The sequence below is a fragment of the Ammospiza nelsoni genome, chromosome 15 (genome assembly GCF_027579445.1).
Source record: "Ammospiza nelsoni isolate bAmmNel1 chromosome 15, bAmmNel1.pri, whole genome shotgun sequence".
Classification (NCBI taxonomy): domain Eukaryota; kingdom Metazoa; phylum Chordata; class Aves; order Passeriformes; family Passerellidae; genus Ammospiza; species Ammospiza nelsoni.
Genome location: NC_080647.1, coordinates 4808677 through 4836289, shown reverse-complemented (window position 1 = coordinate 4836289; position 27613 = coordinate 4808677). Strand labels below are relative to the sequence as shown.

Below are 27613 nucleotides of genomic sequence, written 5' to 3'. Positions count from 1 at the left end.
TGCTTCCAACCACTCACCCACCACAGCAGGAGCAGCTGCGGCTTCCAGGGCCATGGAGAGCCAGGGGTGCAGAGCTGCAGCTGTCCTGGCTGGCTCCTGGCTCTCCTGCATGGTGGGAGCCCTGGAGGACGTGGGGCTGGAGAACATCAGCTGGGCTGCCGAGGACGCGCCGGGCAATGAATCCGCGGAGCACGCCTTCTTCTCTCTGGATTATCAGCACGTCCAGGTGCCCTTTGAAATCACCCTCTGGATCATGCTGGCCTCCCTGGCCAAAATAGGTGAGGCCTCCTGAGAGGATGAGGAGGGATGGGGAGTCTGTGGAGGTGGTGTGGCCTTTGCTCCATGTCTGCTCCGCTTTAGAATCTGAGGTAACGTCCCAAATCCTCGGAATTCACACGCTGCGTGCCAGAGACGCTGCAACAGGTGGAAAACAAGTTGCATTTTAGGGAAATGTGGTTTTCCATCTGGAAAGGGTGATTTTCCATCTAGAAATTCACACCTGGGAGTGCTGTTGCTGTTAGGAGGAAAAATACCGGGTTTCCAGGAGGAGCAAGCAGCTTGATTTAACTGCAGGATGCACCACGGTGTGTGTTCACCTTGATTTCCTTGCCAGCCACGCTCTGTGCAGGTGGTCCACTGACATCTTCATCTTAAAATGAAGATTGCTTATTCTTCTAAAAGTGCCCTTTGTCTGGCCAGGGAATAATTGCATCCATGTCCAGGCTGCCCAAAATAAAATCTCTGTGCGTTGATTGTCTATGCAAGGTCATCTAAGATAGATTTATTTTCCTCTGAAAAACTGGGCACAGACAAGTGAAAATTATATAAAAATATTTTTTCTCCAGGAATTGTCTTAAATTCTGTTAAATTACTGCTATAAAAGTTATCTTAAGGCTTTTTTTTTTCCCCTTGTATTTCTTTTCCTCAGAATGGAGAAGTTTCTAAGATTGGGTTTGATTAGAATTTTTCAGATGGAAAGAGTCTTTTTGTCTGACTAATTTCATGCTTCATAATGAGGCCCTAATTCTAGTCACATGCATGAAGGCATAATAATGATCAGAGATTTTAAAAAATTGTTATTTTTGTTCTAATTAGGTTTGTTTCAATGACTTTTTCTTTTAATAACTCACCTTGTACTTGTGGTGGTTTTTCTAATGTTGGGCATTGCACAAGACAGGCTTGATTGGACATTTTTTAGCTTTAAATGCTAATGATTAAATGCTATTAAAAGTGGACCTCTTTATAATTAATGGGAAGGGATTTTGTGATTTTTTCTTTAATGTATAGAAACTGTATTGTGTTTAAAATTAGAAATTGCTATTTCTGTTAGCACTGAAGATGGGCTGCTGACTAGATTACATAATTAATAATTCCAAATACTTTTTTATTTAATGCAGATTATTACTTTTTGTTTATCACCTCAATAGATAATCTCTAACCTTATGCTATGATGAAATGAGGTCTGAACAGGCAGTAATTTGAGAAAGTTTGGTATTTTCAGTAACTTTCAGATTTTCTAACCCATTTCTGAGCAACTTCACCCTCACTGTGTGAATTTATTTGTGCAACTCCGAGGTGTAACCTGCTGACAGTGGGAGTGTGGGGACCTTGGGAGGGTTTGGGCTGGTGAGGTAACACCACTTTTATCCTTCCCTGCCCTGTAGGTTTCCACCTCTACAACAAGCTGCCCTCCGTCGTTCCCGAGAGCTGTTTGTTGATCTTTGTGGGGCTCATCATGGGGGGAATCATCTATGGGTTAAACGATAGATCCCCACCAGTGATGGACAGCGACATCTTTTTCCTCTACCTCCTGCCCCCCATCGTGCTGGACGCCGGCTACTTCATGCCCAGCCGCCCCTTTTTCGAGAACATCGGCACCATCCTGCTCTACGCCGTGGTGGGCACCATCTGGAACGTGTTTGGGATCGGCTTTTCCCTGTATGGGATCTGCCAGGTGAAATCCTTCCGGCTGCAGGACGTGTCCCTGCTGCACAACCTCCTGTTCGGCAGCCTCATCGCTGCCGTGGACCCTGTGGCCGTGCTGGCTGTCTTTGAGGAGATCCATGTCAACGAGAAGCTGCACATCCTGGTTTTTGGGGAATCCCTCCTCAATGATGCCGTGACCGTGGTAAGGACCAGCCTGAGCTGGGGTGTTTAACCTGCAAAGTTAAACTGAGTGAGGGGATGGAAGAGCTGCAGAAAAGGAGGCTCGGGGAAGACTTTATTTCCCTCTACAGCTCCTTGAGATGAGGTCGTAGCCAAGTGGGGGTTGATCTTTTCTCCCAGGGAGCAAATGGCAGGATGAGATGAAACGGTCTCAGGTGTCACCAGGAGAGGCTTAGATTGGCCATTGGGAAAAATTTCTTCATGGAAAAGGCAGTCAAGCATTGGCACAGGCTGCCCAGGGAAGTGGTGGAGTCACCACACCTGAAAGTGTTTAAAAACCGTGTGGATGTGGCACCTGGGGACATGGTTTAGTGGTGAACATGGCAGTGCTGGGTTATTGGTTGGACTGGATGATTTTGGAGGGTTTTTTCAACCTCAATGATTCTGTGATTTGTTGAGCGAAAAGTCATCAACAACTCTTTCTTGCAGAGGATCCTGGTCCAAATCTCTGGCAATGAGGTCCTGGGCAGCATTCAGGTGAATTTAGGAGTTTTCAGGTTCCTCTTTGACTCTGTGTCTGGGGACAGAAGTCTGTGAGGGCCACAGCAGTCCCCTGGTGGGAGCCAGAGCTCCTGGGCAGGAGGTGACACTGCACTGGCAGAATTCCCAGTATTTGTATTTGGTGTCATGACCATGTCTGGTGAACATCCAGTGAACAGCTTCCCTTTTTCCTTCCCCTCCAAGGTGCTCTACAAACTCTTTCGCTCTTTCTGTGAGATGCCGACCATCAAAAGCGTGGATGTTTTTGCTGGAATTGGAAAATTCTTCGTGGTTGGGCTGGGAGGAGTTTTAGTGGGGCTGAGTTTTGGGTTCACTGCTGCCTTCACCACTCGTTTCACCAAGGACATCCGTGTCATCGAGCCCCTGTTTGTGTTCCTGTACAGCTACCTGTCCTACCTCACTGCAGAGATGTTCCACCTCTCCGGCATCGTGGCGTAAGTCAGGCCCTGCAGCTCCTCTCTCCAGGGAAACTCCCTGCCTGTATTCACTGAAAAACACCCCAAAACACTTTAAAATTTGGAAATCTGTGTATAACGAAGAGCAGGCCCCTCTCCAAGTGTCATTCTGTTTCCCAAATTGCACAATGATGGCTGATGGGGGATTTATGTAGGTTATTGAGGAATGTTTGTTTGAGCTCCATGGTTTTTGTTTGGAAAGGCTGGATGTTCCAACAGTGAGAGGTCTGGCAGGTTTGGCAGAGCCAGAAGAAGTTTCTTAGTTTATTTTGTTATTTTCCACATGGCCCAGTCAAAACCAACATGGGAAGAGTTACAAGGAGAATTTAGTCAGCTCCTTGGAAAGGTTTGATCTTGGTTTGCAGCACTTCTGTTCTCACATCCCCTTCCCCATCTGCATGTCCTGCCTGGCAGCCCTTGGTGTGACAGCAGTGAGTGATGGGACAGGAACTGAAGCCTGAAATATTCCTGTTTTTTTTTGGGAGCAGAGGATTCTAATGGAAACCTCTGCTTTGGAGATTCTGACTTGGCTCCAGAAGCTCAGACACAGCTCATGTCTGGCCTCAGGTGTCAACCAACACCTCTGTCTCCAGCAATATTGGGAATCTGCTGGCCAATTTCAGCCAAAGCTGTCAGAAATTCATGCAGCTCATTTAATTTTCTTTTACCTGGGTAGATCTTTTAATAAAATGAATAATTTTGAGCCAGATCATTCCGATTTAAGGGACTAATTAAGCTTTGTGCTTACCTCGTTGGACATCTCACTGTCAGAGCAGATGCTGAGACAAAAATAGCCAGAAAGACCCCAATGTTCACCAAAATCTCACCTTGGAAAGCAGAGAGAGAGGAAAACCAGAGGACACAGGAATACAGGATCCAGCCCTGTATTGTATTGAGTGTGGTTCTCCTGCCCAAACTGAATCAGCTGGTGCTGAGGATCACAACCATTTAATATTCCCCCAAAGACACCAAAATGCACCTACCCTGCATCAGTGGCTGCAGTGTAAACAACTGTGCAGCTGATGAGAAAGAAGATAAAAAGAAAATAAAAAATGAAGTGGGCTCCCAGCTCAGCACAGAAGTATCTGGGAGATCTATTTTCTATTTTAAAACTAATGATGTTGCTTTGGATATAAACCATCCCTGTGTCTTGCCGATTTTGTTTCCTCGGCTGGTTAATAGGAGCAATATTTGAGTGTTACTGAAAACAATTCCAGCTCTGGGAATAGGTAGGAAAAGCCTATTTATAGGAGTGCAAGACAGAACAGTGAAATAAATATGCTGCATAATCATCATGGAGCAGAAAACATTCAATCCTAATGGTGTCTCCTTCTATCAATCACAATCTGCTGTACCCATTATGGAACCCATTTGCTGTTCTTTTGAATAATGCATTTTTTTCTAAAGCAAAACAATGGCAAAGGCAGCTGATTCCTGCACTGTGCCCTTCTAATTGCCAAATTATAAATGCCTGTCTTATAGATCTGGAGTTCAAACAATTCATTCTGTTGTGGCCAGGGAATACTGTATTATAAAAAGCAGCTTTTGGCAGTTTGTGTCTTTGAAAAATAATTTGATTGCCAAAAAAATCAATTCTACATACTCCAGAAAAATATAAAAAAAATCTGAATACAGCTCAGTCTGTGAAACTGTTCTGCAAATAGGTTTTAGTTGGATTTTTTCCTTTCTTATTCTCTTTTTCCCTGCCCCTTGCTTTGGTGGCAGTGTTCATCTTTAGACAAGTTTATTCTCTTTCTGTGACTGTGCTGTGATCCCCTGTCCGTTCTCCAATAAGCATTCCCCAAAACCACAGCTCTGGAAATCACTTGCCCATAAGTACTTGGATTTCTTAGTTTTTAACTGGAACTACATTCCCCACTATTTATTGAGGCAGACACAGTAACAGAAGAATTTATTTTTTTTCCAGTCTGTGGTTCAGTCCCTGTTGCTCTTTCTGGCAAAGCAGGCCAGACCTAAAAAGGATAAATCAAACCAGACCTGTATTAGAATATTTTTATGTACTGGTACATTTTCTTAGGAGAGGAAAGATGTGAACTCAAACATTTGGTGAAAAAGGGAACTGAATCTTTGTCTCCTAGTGCTGGAAAACACAGGATCCCATTCCTCAGCAAAAGTGTTGTGACTTTCCTAATTCTGACCTTTCCTATCCTCTGCTTTTGCCACAAATCCTCTCCCTAAAGCCCAGTTTTAAATTCAAAGAGACCCAAATGTTTATGTCTTCAAAATAATGCAAAATGTTAGTGAAATTCTGGGGTTAAACAGGGCATTTTCAGTGCAAAGCAGTAATTGCCTGGCAGCTCTCTGAGCATCTCTTAGTTGATAGTTCTGGGTGAGCCACAACCTCTCTCAACACCTTTGTTTGGGTCACTTACCTGTCCTGGTCACACCCAGAGCCAGGGACAAGCCAAAGATCTGCTTCTCTGTTGGCTTTTCTGTGATCCAACATTGTGATGTTCCCTGTGGAATCAGTTTTCAGTGCAATAAAAATATGGATGGCTTTATCAAATGGCACTACAAGTCAGATCTTGGAAATTTAAAGCCCTTTTTCTATTCATGTTGCAATATTTAGAACAAAAATGTTTTGGTCCAGATTAAAATATAAAAAAAAGAGTTTCAGCACTTTGAGCGCTCAATTGTTTTGACCTCCTAGGATTGCTGGCCTGCAAATGTATTGATTTTTGACCTCCTAGGATTGCTGGCCTGAAAATACATTGATTTGAAAAGCTGATGAATTAGGCTAATGCCATGTTCCCTGGAACTTGAAGAAACAATTATCCATGAAAAATTGCCAGGCAATTGCAAGGTCAGAGTTTGGCAAAGTTAAAGAACTGGAAACTGTGTGTGGGGATGGGAAGAGTTGGGTGTTAGTTGGAGGTGTTGCTTTGTGCTCTGATAAAATGCAACAGGTGATGAATTGTTCACCTGCTAAAATCCAGATTTGGACAGTTTGGGCAACCTATGAAGTATTTTATTGTCCTAGTAGTCCTGATTCTCTTGGCCTGATGCAGGAAGTGACTCAGCCCTCAGTGAAATGTCTGCAAATGTCCAAGACTTGATGAAACCCCATTTTTTTATAATTGATATGTTGATTTTCTGTGTTAAAGTAGAAAAACATATTTTTCATTTCATATTTCAAACATATTTATTTTCTTGTTGTTTATTTTTCACTTCCTCAGCATCATTTCCTGTGCCATGGGCATGAAGCGTTACGTGGAGGCCAACATCTCCCTCAAGTCCCACACCACAGTCAAGTACTTCATGAAGATGTGGAGCAGCGTGAGCGACACCCTCATCTTCATCTTCCTCGGAGTTTCCACCATCGGAGAAAACCACGAGTGGAACTGGCCCTACATTTGCTTCACAGTTATTTTCTGCCTCGTTTGGAGGGCACTTGGTAGGGGAAATTGTAGATCTTGGTTTTTCATGTCTGTTATTGTTTATGGGAGTGAGGAGTGAGATTCCATTGGATGAGAGGGTGCTCTGCCCCTCCATCCTCCTTTCCTGTTCACTCTGCAGTGTGATTATTCCAGATGGGAATGCTCAGACTGGACTGGGACATCCCAGCCAATGCTTCCTGCTCCTCCATCTCACTCAATTCCAAATCTTGGCTTTGGCTGCAGTTCCCTGCTCTTGCACTCATTGGTGCTGGATAGAAGCTTTCATGAGATCTGTTTTATCAATGTCCCTTTTTTGCCATGATCTTTCTTACCCTCCTTCATTGCCACGATCTCCTTTTCCATTTCAGTGTTTTTTAGTTCCTTGGTATTCTCCCCAGCAGGAGGGAACTTGTAGATACATACCTTGGGGTGAAAGATCCATGAAAATCCTCTGAATTTAAGGGATTTAATTCATAACAAGCTGATGTACAGCAGCATCCTTCACTGGGAAGCTGGAGGAACGTTGCAGTAGCTCTCATTCCAGATGAGATTTGGGACCTAAACTGTGAGGATGCTCCTTCTCCTACTCAAGAATTTCAGGTTAGGGTTGAGAGTGGCAGAATTGGGGAATTGCTGAGGTTTCCAGGGGCCTGTGGAGATCATCTGCTCCAACCCCTGCCCTAGCAGGGTCAGACAGGCAAGAATGTTCCAGGTGGCTTTTGGTTATCTCCATGGATGAAGAGTCTACAGCATCCCTGGAGAACTCATCAGGGTGTGTGACCAACCTCACAGCGATAAAGAGATCAAGGCTTGGTGATAATGAGGGGCAAAGCAGGAAAATACTCTCCTGATAACTCATCTCTGCAGTTTCTTTGGCCACAATTCCAATGCAAACCCAACTTCTGGTTCCAGGATTCCCTGGGATCCCATTTTCATGCATTGAAAATGACCAAAAAAAAAATAGATGTGCTTTGTTTCCATTCTCCACAGTTGCATCTTGTGCTGGTTCCATGCTGGGAGAGGCTAGACCTCCATTCTTATGGTGCTTGGCACCTAATGAGTGCTTCAGTTATGGGTATTTTTATATCTTAACAATATTTGTGAAAATAACAGCACACATTTTTGGCAAAGAATTCGAGCGCTTAAAAACGTTTGACAGGATTTATGTTTACAAACCAGTAAGTCAAGCAGTGAACTCGAATTTGACAGACACTCCAAGAAATTGTTTAAATAGGTTAGGCCATGATTAGCAAGGCAGAGCAGAATGGGGTTTATTAGCTGCTAGGACATGCCAAAGTTTGTTTTAATAACTGTGCACCATACTTGGAAATGTGCTCATTAGTCAGTTTTTTATACATTCATGTGTTTTAGTCAGTTTTTTATACATTCATGTGTTTTATTTCCATTAAGTGATTTCTCTTAAATTATTTGCTCATATAAAAGAAGCTCTCAGTGAATTTGAATTTTTGTTTGGTTTTTTTTTTTTTTTTTTTTTTTTTTTTTTTTTTTTTTTTTTAGTTCAAAAATTCTTCATTGCAAGCTATAAGAACATAGCAATGCTACAAAAGTACCCCAAAAATCCTCCCTAAGCACAGCCCTTCTGAGAGCAGCTTCAATTATGCAGCACATTATTAGGGAAGGGCTCAGGCTGCAGCCACCCTTTTCCAGTGAAAATCTCCCTGGAATTAAATAAGAACACACAAACAAGGACTGGAGATTGTCTGGGTGGTCCTGAGCAGGGTGTTCTGTCCTGCAGCACCTTCCTGGCAAGCTGGGAGGGTGAGAACTGGGAAGGGGCTGCACCGAGCCAGACTGGGAAACTCCTCCTTGGAGTGGTTGAGATGAAACCTTGGCCTGCTCTGAGCCATTCAGCAGCTCTGGATTAATTAATTAATATTATTAGTTAATAATTGGATAGTTGGGAAGATTTCTTTGTGGAAAGGGGTGCCAAACATTGGAATGGGCTGCCCAAGGCAGTGGTGGAGACAACAGCCCTGGAAGTGTTCAAAAAATGTGTGGTTGTGACACTTGGGGACATGGATTAGTGGTGGCCTTGGCAGTGCTGGAGGAATGGTTGGACCTGATGATCTTGGAGGACTTATCCAGTCTTAATTCCAGGATTTTGGAGGTGCTTGAGGCACTGATCCAGAAAAAGGAGGTGCCCCCACATTTCCCTGCAGGAATTGGGGATTTTTGGGTGGGCAATGCTGGGATTGGTGTGTAAACTGTACCCCAGTCCCTCACAGAACACTCTCAGTGCATTAAATGTTTGAGAAATTATTCTGCTGAAACCTGGGGAATTCCTTTGGTATGAGGAAGATCATCTAAAAAGGAAAGTAGAGCCCTTGCATGGCAGCACTGGGGCTCTGCTGATATCCAAGCCCTGGGGAGATTTCCTCCTGCTCTTTCCCAAGGTATCTGCAGGAGAAAATACATTCTGCTCACAATGATTAATTGTATGTCATCTCTTGGAGCAAACTGGCCTTGAATTAGTTTAGGGAATGCTAATAATAATTTATGAGGAAGGATTAAATTAAGACAAAGGCCAGGATATCAGCTCAAGTAAATTTTGTTCCTTTAAATCATTGGCGCTGCCTGAGCTGTAGAGTAGGGGTGGATGTGATCTGAGGGAGGCTTTGTTGTTTTATTTATTTTTTAAGTTGCAAAGAACCTTGAGACCCAAGTGCTTCCTGTCTGCTGGTCTGGGCACCAGTTCTGCAGAGCTCCAGAGATGGGGAAGGTGCCACAGGGTTCAGTTGACTGAGTTCCCTATTCCCAAACATGCCCAGCTTTTTGTTTTCCTCACACTCCTCCAATATACAGTAAAAGTTCAGCTATTTTTAGCTGGAGGTGTGTGGGAAGATGTTTGATATGTACACAACAAATGCACTGTTTTTATTTCTTTTGGAAACACCCTCTAGAAAAGCAACAGTGCTGTGGCTCCAGCTAATTCCTAACAAAAGTCAGTGACAGGAGGTGCCATCAGTTCTCAGAATGGCTGTTAATCTTTGGGAAATGGGATGTTTATCACATCCATTGGGATTAAAATCACGGCCTACTGATTTAAGGCCTGACTTTTTGTACCTTTCTGCATCTGTTTGTGCATTTGCAAATGGCTGTAAATCACAGCAATTGCTGTGTAACCTCACCTGGCCTTCAATTTGTGTAGGATAAATCTGAGGGAAAGAAATAACATTAACACAAGTGGAATATAGCTAGGAAACTTTGGCAAATAGGAGGGCAATTTGTGGTTAAGTTGTTGCTGTTGATTTGCCTCAAAAGCATTTGTAACCTCAGCAATTCAGTCATTTGTTATCACCAATTAGAATAAATCAATATTTCAGGACTGTAGCCAGTCAATATTTGTAATCCCTCAAATTAGAAATATGTTGGGGATTAATTTTCATCTGCACAAAGTTCAGCCTGTTGGATCAGACTGGGAGAAAAGTTCTCCAGTGGTGTATTGGGAATATACCCCCTTGTGCCGTGGCTTGTTCCTTGTAGTTGGTGTTTCCCAATTCTGTGATGTTTTACTGGAAGATGTAAGATCATGAGTTTTCTCTAATTGTTCCATTTAACTGATGTACCTCAATCTACCTTCCTGCTTTCCAGGGGTTCTTGTGCTGACTTTCTTTGTGAACAGATTTCACGTGAACACCATCACCAGTAAGGACCAGTTCATCATTGCCTATGGGGGGCTCCGAGGGGCCATTTGCTTCTCGTTGGTTTTCCTGCTGCCCGACTTCCACAGGAAAAAGCTCTTCATTGCAGCAACAACTGTTGTCATCCTCTTCACCGTGTTCGTGCAGGTAAAACCAGTGTTGGGCTCAGATTCGGGATTGGGTCCCCTCCAGGGCCTGGTGGAGGAGGTTCCTCTCCCTCTCGCTGGGGCTGTAAATTCTGGTGCTCCAACACTGAGTTTTAAGGAATTGTGGTGCTCCAGGGCTCGGAGGAGCAGCAGCTCTCAGCATTGCTGTGACATCTAGTGGTAAAACCTTTCCTGCAGCTTTCTGTGGGATCTCGGATGTGTCCCTGCTCTTCTGTGACCAGCAGCAGGTCTCTAAGGGCTTCTCTAAAGTACAGCTCTTGGTTCCTCTGGCAAACACAGCCACATCTGAAGGAGGCTTTGGTGGAAAAGTTGGGGTTGTCAGGTGCTGGAGTGAGCTAGGCCGATGTCCACCTCTGTTTATCCTAAAAAGTAAAGAGTGGTTCTCCACAGGACTGAAGTGAGTGGGATGTGGATGTTTGGGAAAGATCTCATGTAAAAGAGCTCCCTGTGAGCTCCTGGTCAGGGAGGTGAGGTCCATGAGGAGCTGTTGCCCAGGAGCAGAGGAGTTTCTGGGCCTTTGGGAGATGGTGGCAGCTGCAGAGTGGCCCCATGGCTGAGCATCACCCTCAGAGCAAACTCCTTCTGCTTTTCCTGACTGAGCCCCTCTGGTGGGTGTCAAGCACTGGGACAATGTGGAGTGTTGGGGTTGGTTTTGCTTCCCCACATCCACCCAAATCCTCATCCTGAGCTGGAGGATGGATCAGAGCGTGTTGTGCCAATGGGATCAGAGCTGGGCGCTGCAGGGCAGTGGGACTGGGCACAGCCTCAGCCTGAAAGGAGAGAGCAGGGGCCAGGCCAGCATGGGGGATGTGCTTAGGTGGAGCTTGACAAGTTTTAAGATGTAAATGTGGGTGCAACATTGAAAAGTCCCGGTCCCCAGGCATGCCCGCTCGTGCAGGCCGCTCCCGTTCCCGAGCCTCACAGAAAGGTTGTTCCAAGGCAGCAGCTCCAGGCTTTGGGAAATCCAAGGGCTTTTGTGTAACCTCAAAGCTCAGCTGGTGATGTCAGCCCCGTGCAAAAGGGTGAGAGTTAAACAGGGTCCCTGTGTCGCTGGGGAACCCCCTGACCCTCAGCCTTTCAGGAGCTCTGTGTCTGCAGAGGGCTGAGCTGGGCTCCAGGGGCCTGCAGTGCCAGGGCACCACCACAACAGGGCAGGGAAAAACAGGAAAATTACTTAAAATCTGAGGCAGAATGATATTGCTGGAGTCAGCACAGAAAAAGGTGGGTAAATGTAACAGACGCTTCAAAAACCTGGGTTTGCAAATCAACTTTGTGGTGCTGCTGCCAGACACATCGATGGATGCATTGTTGGGGAGGAAATAATTTTACCGTCCCAGAGTCTTTTGTGGTCGCTCTGTGTGGAAAGGGCAAGAGAAATATTGGCTGTGAAACAACTTCAGTGCATAGTGGACATTTCTCTTCTTGTTTTATGCAAATGTTTTCTCTGTATTCACAACAATCTCAATATAGACTTGTTCGGGAGTGTCTGGGACAGATAATAATAATAGGACAGAAACCAAGGCAGAGGTGATTTGAGCCCTTCTAGGCTGGTTTGGGCCATCTTGTCAGTGCTCAAACCCTCCACATCTATGATTCCCTTGGAAATCCTGGCTCTGCTGGCTGGAAACCCTCCTGCCACAGAGGAATGACCACCCCATGAGCAGCTGGGCTTGGCCACCCGTGGCTCTATCAGAGCATTCCACAAGCCAGGAACCTCCTCTCTTTTGGCCTTCCTAACCCAGTTGCATAAGGCTCTTCCCACAACAAGCCTGGTTAATCATTTTGAGGAGGTTGCCTGAGCCACTGTCAGCCCCTCAGTGCTTCCAAGCAGGCTGGCTGTGTGCCACGCAGACCAGGAACTTCTCCAGGGAGCTCTCTGGGCTTGTCTGGAATGTCACAAACCTCCCCTCATTGTTCTGCCTCTTGGTGTGGTTTTAAAATCAAATACTGCTGTAAGTTCACTCCCTCAACTTACTGGCCCCTGACCTCTGCCATGAAATTCTGAGCAAATGTAATAATTGAGAAAGGGGCAGGTTGTTTGATGCCTGCACTGTCCCACTGGATTTCTGGAGGTGGAAAACGTTGTGTGAGCTGTGATGGAGCTGTCAGACACTCCCTGGGATGAGTTTTCCCTGGTGGATGGAGGAGCAGCACAGGGGACCTGCAGGTGTGCTGGGAAATGATGTGTGGCTGGAATGACAGGTGGGATTCCCATAACATTCCCAAATACTGCTTTAAAATGGAAACAACTGCAGCTGATTATCCAGGAAGGCAAGAGGCCAAATTGCAGAGTCTCTGCTTAATTTTTGTAATATCTGTTATTCTGGAATTTGTGAGTTCTGTGTTATTGACTCAATAGAGACACATTTTTTATTGCTATTAGCTATTAAAATGACACATTAATTGTTTCTGCAATTAAAAATGTGTTCAACTCTTCTCCGTGCCAGCATTTGTGACATTCAGAAGTCATAAACATCAACTACTCCATCATTTTTGCTGTAAACATGTCCTAGAAAAGTCATTTCATGCGGAAGCCGGACTAAGAAACACACCACAGCAGCATTTTAGTTCTCTCATGAGGCTTAAAGGATATTAAAACTTTTCCTTGACCCTTCCCACCAGGTGGATGCTTTGATGAGGAAGCTCAGCCACTGTCTGGCCATCAGAGATCTCTGGACTGATGGTGTGTGACACACAGGGCTGAAGGAGTGAGCAGACAATTGCTGGCGGAGGCTCCGTGCTGAGAAATCTCAGGGATTATCCCCATTTCAGGCATTTGAACTTGGGTTGTTTCGAGCCCCTTTCCATCTGGGAGGCCACGAGCAGCAGCAAACCACAAACACAGCAACAGCAAACCACAGGCTTGACCTTGGAATTCTTGGTTGGCTTTTTGTGGTCTCAGAGAGGCTGGATGAGGCGAGTGGAAGTTTCTTCCCTCCATCCTGAAGCCTCCCTGTGAGTTCCTCTCCATTGACAGGTTCCTACCAGGAGCAAACAAAGTGTTTGGGGTACACCTGGGGGAACAGTTTCTAGTCCTGTTGAAGCTTGGCAGGTTTTATCCTGCCAGGAAAGCAGGGCAGGTCAGGGAGGCTGCTCAGACACAAGAACAGGGTCACTGTGGCTCAGCCCCACACTGCTGGCTTTTGTTCCAATGCAGGAAAATTGGGCGTGAGGAAAGGCTGATTTCTGTGTCTGTGGTTACTCTGCAGGGAATGACCATCCGTCCCCTCGTTGACCTGTTGGCTGTCAAGAGGAAAAGGGAGAGTGCTCCCACTGTGGGGGAGCAGATCCACATCAGGGTAAGTGGAGCATCCATCAGCACGTGGTCAGAGCTTTCTGATATTTCCTGCAATGTATGTGTCTCCAGGGATGCTGCAGATCTGCAGTTTTACCCAAATTTGCAAAATCTGCAGTTTTACCAGCCCCTTTGCATGTTAGAAGTCCTGTTCAGCTCCCTAACCATGGGGGTTTTTTTTGCATTATAAGAGCAGCACCAGTCAGGCTGATGTAACATCAGGTAGTGCACAAACATAAGAGAAAAAGATGATTTCTCGCCCAAAACTTTAAGCTCTGACCTAACTCAAATTTCTCTGGTCTCTGGAACAAGAGAAAGAAAATGAGGCTTGGTTGCTTTCAGGATTAGAAACTTTCATGTGTTCTCCAGTCCCATCACCACCATTGGTTCAGAAAAATGAGGAAAGGGAAGATAAGTTTGGTGCTATATTGGAGGGAACCTCTGAAGTGCACCATCCCTGGAATTATTCAAGGCCAGGTTGGGTGGAGATTGGAGCTATCTGGGATAGTGGGAGGTGTTCCTGCCCATGGCAGGGACTGGAATGAGATGAGATGTAAGGTCCCATCCAACCTGTGATTCTACATCCATAACTCAAAGGTGGGTTTTCATTCCCCTTGTTCTCACCACCCCAGTGTTGGTATTTGTAGTCATAGAGGACTTCAGGGAGAGGCTCAGCTCCATGAGGTCAGCTGCTCTCCCACTCACCTGAGCATTTCCATTTTCATCTGCATTCAATGGAAAATTAATATATTTCTGAATCTACCTGTTCAATCCCAGCCACGTTTCTGTGGAGATGGCTCCTCCAGGAATATTATTGTCATTGTTTCTTTAGCAATAAAGCCATTGGGGCTGAGGACATTTGTAAAACCTGTTTGGCATCCTCACAATGGGGTTGGACTGCAGGGCTTTGTCTGAGGTTAACACACACTTTTCCAGTCATGAGCAGAGAAGATTTTGTTCTTTTGTTAGGATGTGAGCGGTAAATCATCTCAGAAATGTGTTTATTAGGAGCTGTGAGCTGAAAATGGCCATGCACCAATTAAGTTGAGAAGGTAAAAATGCAGATAGTTGGAAATCAGGGATGCAGAAGCCAGAAGCAGTTTTCTTACTCAAATTTATTTTGCCATCTGGATAGTTGGGATATTCTTGCTCGTAGGAGTGATGATCAGAGTGTGTGAGTGTAATTCCAAAGAATCAGAATAGTTTGGATTGGACCTTAAAACTCATCTCATTCCACCCCTTGCCATGGGCAGGGACACTTTCCCTTATCCCAGGTTGCTCCAGGCCCTGTCCAGCCTGGCCTGGGACATTCCCAGGGATGGGACATTCCCAGGGATGGGACACTTCAGTGCTTCCCTCCAGTGCTGTGTTCGTGGAGCTCACAGCTGCCAGCAGCCATGTGAGGGCACTAAATCCACACCAGGCTGCAGGGCTGAGCCAGCTGCTCAGAAACTTTTCTGTCTCTGACTCCCCAGAAAGATAGTTTTAAAAAATTTAGAGCTGTAGAAAGTTCCAGGATCATCAGTACCTGAGTGTGGAGGGTAGCAGAGCAGAGCCCTCTCCCACTTTAGAGATGCCATTAGGAGGGAAAGCAGTTTGGGAAATTACAGGGATTTAACTTTGAGGTGGAAAACCCAACCAGGCTGGGATTTTTTACATAATTTTAAACAATAATAATGTATTCATATAAAGTATGATATGATTATTTTATTTAGTGGGAAGTGTCTGGGGGAAGGCAGTATTTATTATTCAAGATTAACATTTATGGGTTACTTACACTTATATCCTGAAGATACTGATTCCCTGAGACAAATTGTTCTCAAAACCCCAAAAATGAGCCTTTCCTGCTGGACAAGGCCCAGAAGATGGAAGCCACCAGCCCTCCTGTCCCCATCACAGAGAGCAGATTCATGGCCCTCTGCATTTATCCTCTGCTTGCCCACGCCTGAAAGCAAACCAGTCATACTCCAGCACCAATGGATGAGGGCATGGAGAGTTATCCCAGTGCCTTCTCTCCTTGTTTCCCAGCTCCATATCCCGAGCTGGAAGCAGCCCATGCCCTGTTGTGTGTGTGTGGCTTTTGCTGTTTGCTGGCCGCGTTCATCGCGTATGCAGCCGGCATAGAGTGAAATCCTCTCTCTCTCCTCTAGTTCCTGGATCATTTGCTGGCTGGCATTGAAGATATATCTGGACACTGGGGACAGTATTACTGGAAAGACAAGTAAGGATTTGCCAAAATACAACTGTGTACACGTGTAGGAAAAAATAGGAGGTTGGTTTCTGTTCCCGAAGTTTCCGCTGTGGGCAGCTGGGCCTTGTTCATCCATGAGGGAGGGGACAGAGGGGCAGCTTTTCCTTGTCCAAGAGGACACCAGGTTTTCAGGCACTTCCCTGCTTGCAGACACCTCTTTTGCATCACCCTAAAAAGATTCTTTCTCCTCTCTTGTTGTGTTTGTCCCTTCTTGCCCAAAGAAATCTGCTGGAAGCCCATGGCCATGACATGCAGCCTGTGCCCAGTTAACATTAAAGAGCTGAGTTTGCAGCACTGCTTGTTGTGGACTGAAATTACAGAAGATCTCTACAGATTTCTGTAGCAAAGTGTTCAATTTTCATTAAATTCTGGGAATCTGTACATTTAAAAATTTTTTTAAAAGGCATCAGAATTTATTAAATTTATTAATTTATTATTAGAATTTATTAAAAATCACAAATACCATAAAATATACAAAAAAGACTATCTACCAGGTTTAACTCCTTGGTGGTCCAGACACAGATGCAGCTGGTAGAGATTTTTTAGGAATGCCCATGCTTGGAAGTGCCACTAGAGGGTATGGGAGACACTGCTGCTGAGGAACATCCTAACTCCTTGTGAGCAGATCTTAGAGAGATTGATGATATCAGAGGTCTTTCCCAACCTAAATTATTCAACAATTTGTGCAGAAAAGAAGAGGAGATGGCTCAAGAAGGAATCTGGAAGTGTTGACTTCTGTGGCTACTGCAGATATAGCACTTCTAGAAGAGTTCATGATATATCTGGTACTTTTGGGGAGTTTTCATTTTAATTAGTGAAGTTTTAATATTTTGACTCATGTACTGTAATGCAGAAATAATTAGGGACTGACCTCTTGGACCATCGATTTCTGAGGAGTTGTTAATGGGATATAATGGAATTTAATGGAATATGGGGCACTCGTGGGCTGTGACCCTGTGCCTTGCTCAGGTCTGTTGGTGCTGGGGAGTCAGGGGAGAGGCCAAACCCATCTCATTTTGTTCTCCAACAGGCTGGAGTATTTCAACAGCAAATACCTGCAGAAGATCCTGCTCAGGGAGTATGACCAGCCCAAGTCCAGCATCGTGCTGCTCTACGAGAAGCTGGAGCGCAAGCACGCCATGGAGCTGGCCCAGGCTGGGCAGCTGGGCCACGGCCTGGCCCACCCCTCCTTCCTGTGAGCAAACACCACCTCAAACCCAGCAGCTGGGGCTAGAAATGATGGGGTGGGTGAGCATCACCCAGCACTGATGGTGGCACATGGAGGGCCACCTGTAGCCCCACGAGTTACAGGGAAATGGTGCTCTGAGGGAGAGGCTCCTGCCCAGTTTTGGATGGGTTTGCACTGTTAAATGTTCTGAATGGCCACTTCAGACCTCACAGATGGTTCTGCTCTGCCACAGCTCCCCGTGGCTCTTTTATCCACCAGGGAGCATATGGACAGCCCAGCTCTGATGCAAGTGCCAAATTCCTGCTTTGCCACGAGCTCCATCTGCAGAGATGAGCTGCTGGCCACGTTGGCTGTGGTGGGATCCCAAAGGGGCACTGAGATTTGGGGATACACTTCCAAAATAAGATCTTCTGCTTTCCTTTGCAGCAGCAGCGACAGGACTGTCATAACAGACCAAAAACTGGAGGACACTCCAAATCCTGATGTCCTGGACAACATGCAGGAAATATTGGCCAGGAACCTGTACCGGATCAGGAGGACGGTACAACTTCTCCCTCCATCCATATTTTAAGTGTCCAACGACACAAATTTCCTCAGTTATCCGAACAGCCTGAGCAGATGTTATGAATATTTCCATAATTACCCAGGATGTCTCTTTGTGAGGAGAGAATAGTTGGCTGTGTGGAGCCAGATCCAGTTTCCAAGTCAGTGGCACATTTCTGTTTGCTGCCTGACAGCTTTTGAAAGGTTCACCCAGTCAGCCTATAATTTCATGGAATATTTTCGGCATCGGTACCCAGCAGGGAAAAGGAGAAAGGAGGAGCACGTGGAACTCCAGGCACTGGGTTAGCACATCCAGCAGCAGCTCTAGGGCAGAGCAGGGATGGGGTGATCATCATGGTACATTTTTCCCCATGGAAGAGAGCTGTGAGTGGCAATTGATCTGTAGAGCTTTTAAATCCACTCAAGAGTTCTGCCATGGAACTGGTAGCAGTGGTTAAAGGACATAAACCCCACTTGCTGTTTACAGAGTCATGGATCATGTCTGGGGTTTCACACAGCACCTGGAATTGCTGTTCCTAGGGAGACTTAGCCTTAAAGTCCACCTAAGCCTTTGTTTTATGCATTGCACACAAAATACAGAGTCCTCAGGGGTGGGGCTGGTGTGGGCAGCTCAGCACAGAGGGATCAGCCTTCCCCTCCTGTCCCTTTGCTGAGCTGAGGGAAACAGTGGGATAAGGCTGGGAAGAACCTATGGACATGGTGGAGGGATAAAGATGAAGGCACAGGTCCAGTTTGAGCTTAGTCCTGCATTAATCCAGCCTAACCCCTTGTAGAGACAGCATTATCCCAGCTCCCACTGGTGCTAGTGGGATATTTCAAGCTGGGTGGTGGGTTTTGAAGGAGGATTTATGATTCCCAATGATTTATATGGAAGGTGGTGTTAATACAAAACATTGGGGGCTGAAGCTGTGAAGGCACCTCGGGCTGAGTCACTGTGGACACCTGGATGCCACCTCAGTCTTGTCATTCAGGGATTTCTTGGGTGATTTCAACTAAAAAAAAAAGAAGTTTGGAGTCCTGTTGGAGAAGATGAAACAGGAAAGCCTTATAAATATGATTGTCTGGCAAAAGATTTTGAGAATATAGAAACTATAAGCGAGATTGAAATGAAAGCAAGCTTTGAGATACCTCAGTTACTAAACAACTAGAAAACAATGGTGTGGCTGGCTGAAGGTAATCCCCTTTTGATGGAACAACACCCTCTGCTTGCAGACAGCTCCAAGGGTTAGTTAGAGCAGACCCTACAGCTTGGCAGAAGGGGCCCAAAGAGGAGTTTTTAGGGTTTAAAATGTAACACAGTATGGTAATGTAATGATCTTATAGGCTGTATGTAAATGCTATAGGATTTGTAGCTTGTACTAGATTGGTTAGTGAGAATCAGAATATTCAACACAGAAGAAGATTTATTGTATTGTAATGGGAACCTCACTCTCTTACCCCGTTTTACTCTCTTGCCCTTTGACTCTCTCACCCTCTCATCCTCTCTGCCCCTCTCTTCTCTCAGGCCTGCTCTGAGCTGTGTCTGGCAGCTCCCAGCAGGGCCCTGCACCCAGGCTCTTTGCAATAAACCCCAAATCCCAGCAGGGCCCTGCACCCAGGCCCTTTGCAATAAACCCCAAATCCCAGCAGGGCCCTGCACCCAGGCCCTTTGCAATCAACCCAAGTTCCACGACCTGGCTCCAGAGATCTCTCGTCTCCGTCTGTCCCCACCATCCTACCCCCGACGCTCCTACAGAGTCCCATCTCCCTTCCGTGTCTCTTCCCATCCCCACGTCTCCCACACCACTGCATGCACAGCTGGGTGGGATGGCTGCAGGGCAGGAGGCTCCTGCAGGATGGCAGCGATGTCCCGTGTCCAGCAGCTCCGTGTGTCCCCTGCAGGGCCCGGCGTACAACAGGCACACCCTGCCCGGGGACAGCGAGCCCGCGGAGCGCGCCAAGGAGCTCCTGATCCTGCGGCACAAGAGCCTGCTGGTGGAGCTGGGCGGGAGCGACACCTGCAGCAGCTCCAGGAAGGAGGTGAGAGCGAGCACTGTGTTGCAGAATGAGCCATTTGTCGGGTGCAGGGAAAACCTGAGATGCTCAATATGAGATCAGCAAGCTTCTTTTATTGAAGAGAGCATCAGAGACTTATACAGCAAGTAATAAGCTCATGAATATTGTGTAATTTACACCGTCTATTGGCCACACCACAACATCAGCTCTTCTCTATTCTTTAGGGGTTACATCTCTCTTTTCTCATGTCTCTTTCACTATTTGTTATCATACTACAGCTAGGCCCAAGGACACACTATCTTGCAGGTGCAGGATTTGGAATTAGCCACAGCCTTGTACTTTTCCAATTCTTAGCTACACTCTCAACAGCACAGGCTGCTTTCCCCACAGCCTGCTCACTGCTGAGGCTGTTTCCTTTGAAACACAAATATTGTTATTTTAACTTAAAAAAGGCTCTCAATCCCAAATCGCATTCCAGTGAATAGGAAAAATAGAAAGGGAAGAACTGCCCCCAACCCAGCTTCTGGCAAAGCAAGGAGCCATCCCGAGCACAGCCCTGTTCAGTGCTTTGTGACTTCCACCCATGCTAGGAAAGTTCTTTACTTTTACTATTTACAAATGTCACTGACTGGGCTTCACTCTGCGATGCTGAGGTCTGGTTTTCCCGTGTTTTCTTTTCTGGGAGATTTCATCGAACACAGGAATTTGTCTCCCCCATTGTCAGTGGTCCAGAGTGTAAATATTTGAAACTGCTCAATGTTTCCCCCCCTCCCAGCTCAACTCTTTTGAAAGGACAGAAGAAGCATTTTTGTGATCTTTCTTGTGCATTCTGGGGGTGAGTTCTTTGTTTTTAAACACATCTACAGTTCTGAGCAGGCTTGAAAGAAGTAAAATAGAAGGAAGTTTTGCTTACCAGATTCCTGTGAGAAATGAAAATTTTTCCAATTTACTGCTTGCATAGCTCTGTGTTGGTTTATGTTCTGAATCAGAGGAGAAACAGGATTAATACAACGTCTGTGCCTGGTGAAGACTTTTGCTCTTTGGAGATTGGTGAGAGAAGCTGGGCCGGCATTTAGCTATGGAAAAGAAAGGTTTGCAGAAATGATGCATGAGGAGCAGGCTTGGTTTTTTTCAGTTCCTCCCATCCTCTGTAACTCTTTAGAGGAAAAGCATTTAACCCTTGTCATATTTTGCTCCCAAATGCCCAGGTCAGCAGCAGTGCAGAACCATAGAACATCCAGAATTGGAAGGGATCCATGAAGATCACTGAGCCAGTTCCTGGCCCTGCACAGGACAGCCCCAAGAAATCCTACCCTGTGCCTGAAAGTGTTGTCCAAACACTCTTTGAGCTCTGGCAGGGCTGGTGCTTGCAGTAATTGCTGAGCCATTCCTGAATTTCACTCACTTCTCCGAATTTTAGGTTTTGATGGCTTGAGCTGGAGCACTGTCCAAGTGTGAGTTGTGATCTCTAATCTGAGCAGCCAAGCTCCATCACTGATGAGAACAAAATGACCTTTTAGAAAGAAACAAACCACCCTTCCCTATTTAGATAGTAATTTTCCATGACAGCACAATAACTCAGGAATGCTGTGGACTTTTTTCCACTCCACTTTCCTTGTGGAAATGCCAATCATGGAGGAGCCCACCGGGAGCGGCAGCACCGCACCAAACACTGCTGGTGCTCAGCCCTTCCTCCCCAGAAAGGTGTTCTGGCTCTTGCAAACAACTTAAAAGATTTAATTTGATCATTTACATGCTGATTGGTACTTACAATTCAGAATAGATAGGCAAGAACATGGCATGTTCCTGTAGAACATTTGGTATAATTAAACTTCAAAAGAGCAACATCAAACTCTGGCTGATTTTGAGCACGACGTTCCCTCCTTTAAGGATATTTGATTGTTAACCCTTGTGCTCCTGCTTTCCCCTTCTCTGCTGCATTTGCTGGGAAATCCAGGAGCTTTGGGAAAGCTGTTCCTCCTGTTCCTTTGAGTGCTTGCAGCTGGGCTTTGGGGGAACAGAATGGTTTTTGGGGAATTGCAAAAGCAGTAGGATTCACTCTGTGTCTGTGCTGACTTGTGGATGATGGAAAAATGCCCTCTGAGGGTGGGAAATGCCCTGTGGATTATGGAAAATGCCAATTTGATGCTGAATACTGTTGTGTCACTGGAGCCACTTGTTGGTGCTGCTCACAGCCCTTCACTGCAGCCACCTTGGCTTTGTGCCTGGCCAAGGGAAGCAGATGTAAATCCCAGAATGGTTTGGGTTGGGAAAAACCTTAAAGATCATCCAGTTCCAACCCCCTGCCATGGGCAGAGACACCTTCCACTAGATGAGGATGTCCTGTCCAGCCTGGAGATGGTAGCAAATACCAGGAGCTGATCCCAGTGACACCTGTAAGGGTGATTCTAACCCAAGAACCATCCCTCAGTGCCCAAAAGGACAAGCCAGGCCTGTTTTGTGTCACCAGCAGCTTTCCAGCTAATTTTTAAGAATAGCTGCCTCATTTACTGTGAAAAGAAATAAAATGATGCCCAAAAGTGATGGGATAATGCTCTAATAGAGCCCTGAAATATTAACACCATATTAATTTTATATATATATAATATTATATAATATTAAGGAGGGTGGGTGAATGCTGTTACTTTGTTCTGTAGGAGGACAGATTGCAGAATTTGTCAGTAAAAGAAGGAACAGTGTGCTAAAAAGTAGATTTTAGCCTATTATAAGCAGCTCAATACTTACCAGGTTTTGGGAAAAAAGCAGCTACTCGTGTTTCTTCCATGCCAAATTGAAAAGAAAATGGTATTTTCCTGATTTAAAAAAGCTATTCATGAAAAATGTCGATGGTGTTAGAGATTTTTCTGATTGTCAGATATTCCATCTTTTGTAGTCCCACAGGGAAGGGTTTGGCTTTCCAGGTTTTGAGTCAGCAAGAAAAACTTGGATGCTGCTGCTCCCCAGGTTTTTCTGTTCTACATCTCACCACGAGATGGAAGCATTACAACTGTGTTTGCAGGCCCAGCTGGAAATCCAGGAATGGGGAATAAACTTCCAGCAAAGGGCCACTGGAACCCCTGTGGTGCTGGTGAAACTCCTGCAATTCCACTGCCAGTCCTGGAGAAAAGCTGTGGTGGTACCTTGAGCGTTAGGAGCTGAGGGAATAATTTTAAAAATTTGCTTCAGTAGAAACCCTGTTTTTTCTCTTTGGTTTTTTCTGTTTGGTTTTTTCTGTTGGGTGTTTGAAAACCCTGTTTTTCTTGTTTAGTGAAGGTGCTGAGAGCTTTGCTGTTAAATATGAAGCTCTTGTAGCTCAGTTAAATATTTTATTTATCATATTTTATTAGGGGCTGGTTGGTTTTTTTCTCCCCAAACAAAATCAGGGGTGTGTGGGAGAACATCCCTGTTTGGGTTGGTGGCTTCACTTCAGGGGCTTTTACAGCATGGAGAGGGGGCTCTTGGAGCCTCCTCCAAGGAGAGTTTGGAGAACAAAACAGGGAGAAAGAGCAAGAAAAGAACAATCTTCCTTCCTCCAGAGCAGGTTAAATGATTTACACCAGGCAGAAGGACCTTGGCAGGAGAATGAGGTGACTTCAGCTCTGAACCACAGCCCAGAGGATTAACTCCAAGACTATCTATTTCCAGCAGAAAGTTCTCCTTCCTCTGCCTAAGGACAAAATTCCTGCCGAAGGCTGCTGCTTCCTGGAGCCGTGCATCATTGCTGGCTTCCAGCACCGGCTGCTTTCGGGGCTGGCCTTATTTTAGGCAGGGATCCAGCCCAGCCTGAGCTGGCAGGGCAGATTCTGAGACCCAGGACAGCTTTTATTTACCACGGAGCACCCAGAAAATCCTTGCACCTGTAGCCAGGCAACTTGGTCCTCTTTTCTGCTGCCAAAACAGGAGTGCACTCCCCCAGAAGGAGCTTATTTGGAGCTGCCTGCGAGCCATGTGCGTAAATGACAGAGTGCCTTTGGTAATTATGTCAGAGCCCTTTCATGGAGCATGCTCTGAGAACCGCTCAATGCCCCTGGGAATGGCTTTCCAGGGAGCTGCCGGAGCCGGGAAGGCATTGTTATTAAAATGGTCAATAAAAGGGAGAACAAGGGATGCAGGGCAGCGGTCCTCGTTAGGGGAGGGAGGAGAAGGAACCGAAACAAAACAGAAAACCAGGCTGGGATGTGTCCAGAGTTATTTTGGCAGTCTGGGTTTCAGGACCGAGGTGCCAAATCGCAGCTGTGTGAGAGACTTATTCCCAGTTTGCAGAGGCGCCGAACAATCCAGGCGGCATTGTGCTACCTGATTTCTATTTTTTTTTCATTCCGATTTTTTTGTCCTGGAGGGTGGAGATTAGCACTGGAGTGAAAGGACAGGGAGCTCGTTAGTGCCAGCTCGTTACCTGCCTCCTTGGCCTGCAGCCAGCGTGGGGAACAGCCAAGGTGAGAAACATCCATATCCTGGGGACAGCTTTGCCTTCTGCACTCCCTGCCCCATTCTCTCAGCTCCAGGGCTTCCCATCCTCAGCTGAACCATTCCTGGGGAGATCAGACCTCTTCCAGAACTCAAAACATAATTGCTGTATTGTGCCATTTTCATTCTTTAAGCCTCTGGCACTGGCTCGGTTTTATTTCTAAATTCTTGATGCACCATAAAGAGCTTGTAATGTTGTTCAGAGGAGCTGTGAATGCGCCATCCCTGGAAGGGTTTTAGGCCTTTAGTTTTGATGGAGCAACTTGGTCCTGTGAGAGGTGTTCCCACCCACAGCAGAGGGAATGGGATGATCTTTAAAGCCCTTCCAATCCAGGCCATTCCATGATTCTATGTTGTACCAAATCACCATCTGCAAATACTTCCTGCCATCTCTTCAGCCTATTTTTAGCAATCCTTATTTTTTTCGTTGCTGTTATTGTTTATTTTTACATGACAAAAGTGAACCGAAAGGGAGTGGAATCCTTAGGGATTGCAGGTTTATGAGGCAGGAGTGTTGTGGGCAGGTTTCACAGGGCACTGAAGTCCTTCTCTCCCTCCCTCAGTCGCAGAAGGAGGACTCGTGCTCGGCGCAGGGCGAGCCCAGCCCGCAGCCCAAGCTCTGCCGCTCCCTCACCGGTAAGTTGGGGAGCTGAGGCTCATTCCCTGCCCTCCCTCATCCCCGTGGAATGGCCCAGCAGGTGACAGGGAGGTTGTGGGACAAATTTGGGCTCCTGAAATGAGCCTCTTGGGTGAGCAAGAAGAGCTGAAAGAGCCCTGGTGCCCCCTCTCAGCCCACCTGAGGTTGGTGTGAATGGTTTGGGCTCTTTTAAAGCCATCTAATCCAACCCCTCTGCCACAAACAGGGACATCTCCGACCAGGTCAGGTTGCCTCATCCAACCTGGGATGTAGCTGTTTTAATCCACAGTTTACCAGGAATACTTCAGTAATGTTCTTTCTGAAGAAAACCATGACTGTAAGCAGAGAAAAGTGATAAAACCCATTATTTCTGGGTAAATTTTTTTTCCACCCACAGAAAACACGAGCACCATGGCCTCTGACATACAGTGGTGTCAGAACAGAAGGAGATTGTAACCCTTCTGTCATGGTTGCATGTTCATCCCTGTCAAACAGTCCCGTAATATGGCAAGAGGACATTCCAGGTGCTCCAGCAGGACACCTGCGTTGTCCAGAGCTGCTTTAAGGAAGTCACCAATGTGAATTTTTGCTCTGCAAAGCTGCAGATGTGGACTGACGAAAGAATGATGATACTGATCCAAATACTTTATGTATTTTGAAGTGTAAACCTGGATTGAAATCACCTTTTTTTGGCTTTTCCTTCCATGGAAACACTGTTCTTTTCTCCTGTTTTATAACTGGGAAGTGGAGTGGAACAGCTCATCCCCAAAGAGCACGTGGCCAGCTTGGTGTCCTTCATTCCTGCTGAACCACAAAGAAGGGTGTTTCTTGGGGTGTTTCTCATGGTGTTTCTTGTGCTGTTTCTCTTCCCACAGTGGGGAACACGGAGAAGGTCCGAGAGGGGAAGGAGAGCCGGTCCAAGTCCGTGTGTGCCATCCCACCGCGCCAGCCTGACACGGGGCTGAAGGAGCTGACTCTGGACATGTACAAACACAAGGGATGCTCTAGCTCCCCATGAGGGCTCTGACTCCTTCAGTGGGGGATGCTGGATGTGTAGATAATGTAAATAAGATGCACGTTGGAAAGGACAGCGTGGACAGGGTGGAATATCCAGAGTGGTTTGCATGGAAAGTCACTCTTACTGCCCAGTGTTGGGTTTTCTGTGGGAACTGAGGAAAAAGATGCCCAGCAATGCCAGGGGACATTTCTAAGGAATTTCTAGGAAAAATTAGCCTGTTCAATCTGGGAAAATTTCTGAAACTGCCTACAACTGCAAGGAAGCATGTTTTAATAAGGTGAGATATGGGATCTTCTCATTAGTTTTCAGGGATAGGCTAAACAGCAGGGAGCATTTGGATTATAGGTTGGGAAAAACTTGATAATCTCAAAGAAGGTTTTATTAGAGGGTGGAGGAAAGAGCAGAGACAGCAACAGATTTCTTCTTCTCCTCAGGAATTGATGGATCCTGAGTGTAAACATTAATCTCATGAAGCCCAAAGTTAAATGACATGGTTCAGTAAGGGGCTGTGTCTTACCTGAGGGATTGTCCCACACCCAGCCACAGTTCTGCTAATGAAAAATTATTGCAGCTGAATTAAAAGGGAGAAATATGTTCTTTCTGGTTTTTGAAAATTTATGTAAGGAATGATTCACCCCGAAGTTAAAATGAGGAGGCTCCAAACCCAGTGGTGATAGCAGGAGATGAGGGTGACAGCCCTTATGGAAAGGTTTCTGACGTGGTTGGTTGGTGGCATTAATCCTGTAAAGATATTTTGGGATGATCTGTGCTGCCATAGCTGGGAGCTGTGGGTTTAGAGGGGTTTGAGAGTGCCAGGAGGGTGACCCAAACCCTGGTGGCTTCTCCCAGGAAAGGTGTGAGCCCTTTGCACAGCAGATGCAGGAAAACTCTGGGGATAGGACCTGAGGAAGACAGGCAGCCCCAGCTTTGGGTAATTTTCTTTGAAACTCCAGGTAAGTTCAAGCCTTTGAATTCTTGTCCTTCCTGAACCTGACAGGACAAGTTTTAGTTTTGCATTGACATTTTTCTTTTTCTTCTCCTTCCTCTGATCCAAGAGTGTTTAATCTGAACAAGTGGCTCTTTTTGAAACAGCATTAAAAGAAACTGTAGGTATTCACAGACTCCCCACCATGATATTTTTGGGTTCACAGAACCAAGACTCCTTGTGTGCAGAAATACTCCCTTAGGAGACCCCTGCATGGTACCTTGGGGCTTTCCTTTTAAATTCAAGGCACAATTTTGCGCAAATTTACTTTGCAATAATCCAATATCTCATTTTCTTCTGAAAAAAACCCCTTTATGGTGTCCTGGCATAAGTTGAGATGGTTCATGTTCACTTGAAGGTCACTCCATCACTGGAAATTCATTTCATTGCAAAGGAAAATTTGAGCTTTTGCCAATAGATGCGTTTTACATGTGAATATACAAAATGTACATATGCATGGATTTTAATATAGGCTCATTGTCATCTTCCATTTATTACAGTTTTGGTTTGTTTCCTAGTTAAATCCATGTGCACGGGAGCCATGTGGGTTTGGCTGCACTTGGTTTAAAAAACAGCTCATCTTTGAATATGTTGTAATATATGATGCAATCTAAGATATTTATGAATATGCTGCAGTGTTCTACATTTCTGTTTCAATTAAACTCGCTGTGTTATGGGATAATTTCTGAGTTATTCTCTCCTTGCATCTTCAACGTGCTGCTGGGGACACTCAGGGGTGTCTCTGGGTGTCATTCCAGGCCCATCCTCTTGGACCAGCCGCCCCTTCAACCCTTGGCCAGTGATCCCAAGATCAGAGTGAGGAAAGCAATTGTAACAAGAAAATAAAATTGGTGTTGTTGTTC

The 27613-nt window shown here is 45.8% G+C and overlaps 1 protein-coding gene across 1 annotated transcript; it reads left to right on the top strand.

Moving 5' to 3' along the window:
- The first annotated feature begins 52 nt into the window (after window positions 1-52).
- On the top strand, window positions 53-25765 carry LOC132080063 (sodium/hydrogen exchanger 2-like). Its single transcript, XM_059483050.1, has 12 exons — window positions 53-278; window positions 1665-2128; window positions 2851-3101; window positions 6320-6537; window positions 10133-10329; window positions 13559-13648; window positions 15795-15865; window positions 16926-17090; window positions 17511-17625; window positions 19530-19667; window positions 24674-24746; window positions 25623-25765. The coding sequence occupies exons 1-12, from the start codon at window positions 53-55 to the stop codon at window positions 25763-25765; spliced, it is 2151 nt and encodes a 716-aa protein (XP_059339033.1).
- Window positions 25766-27613: the final 1848 nt, after the last annotated feature.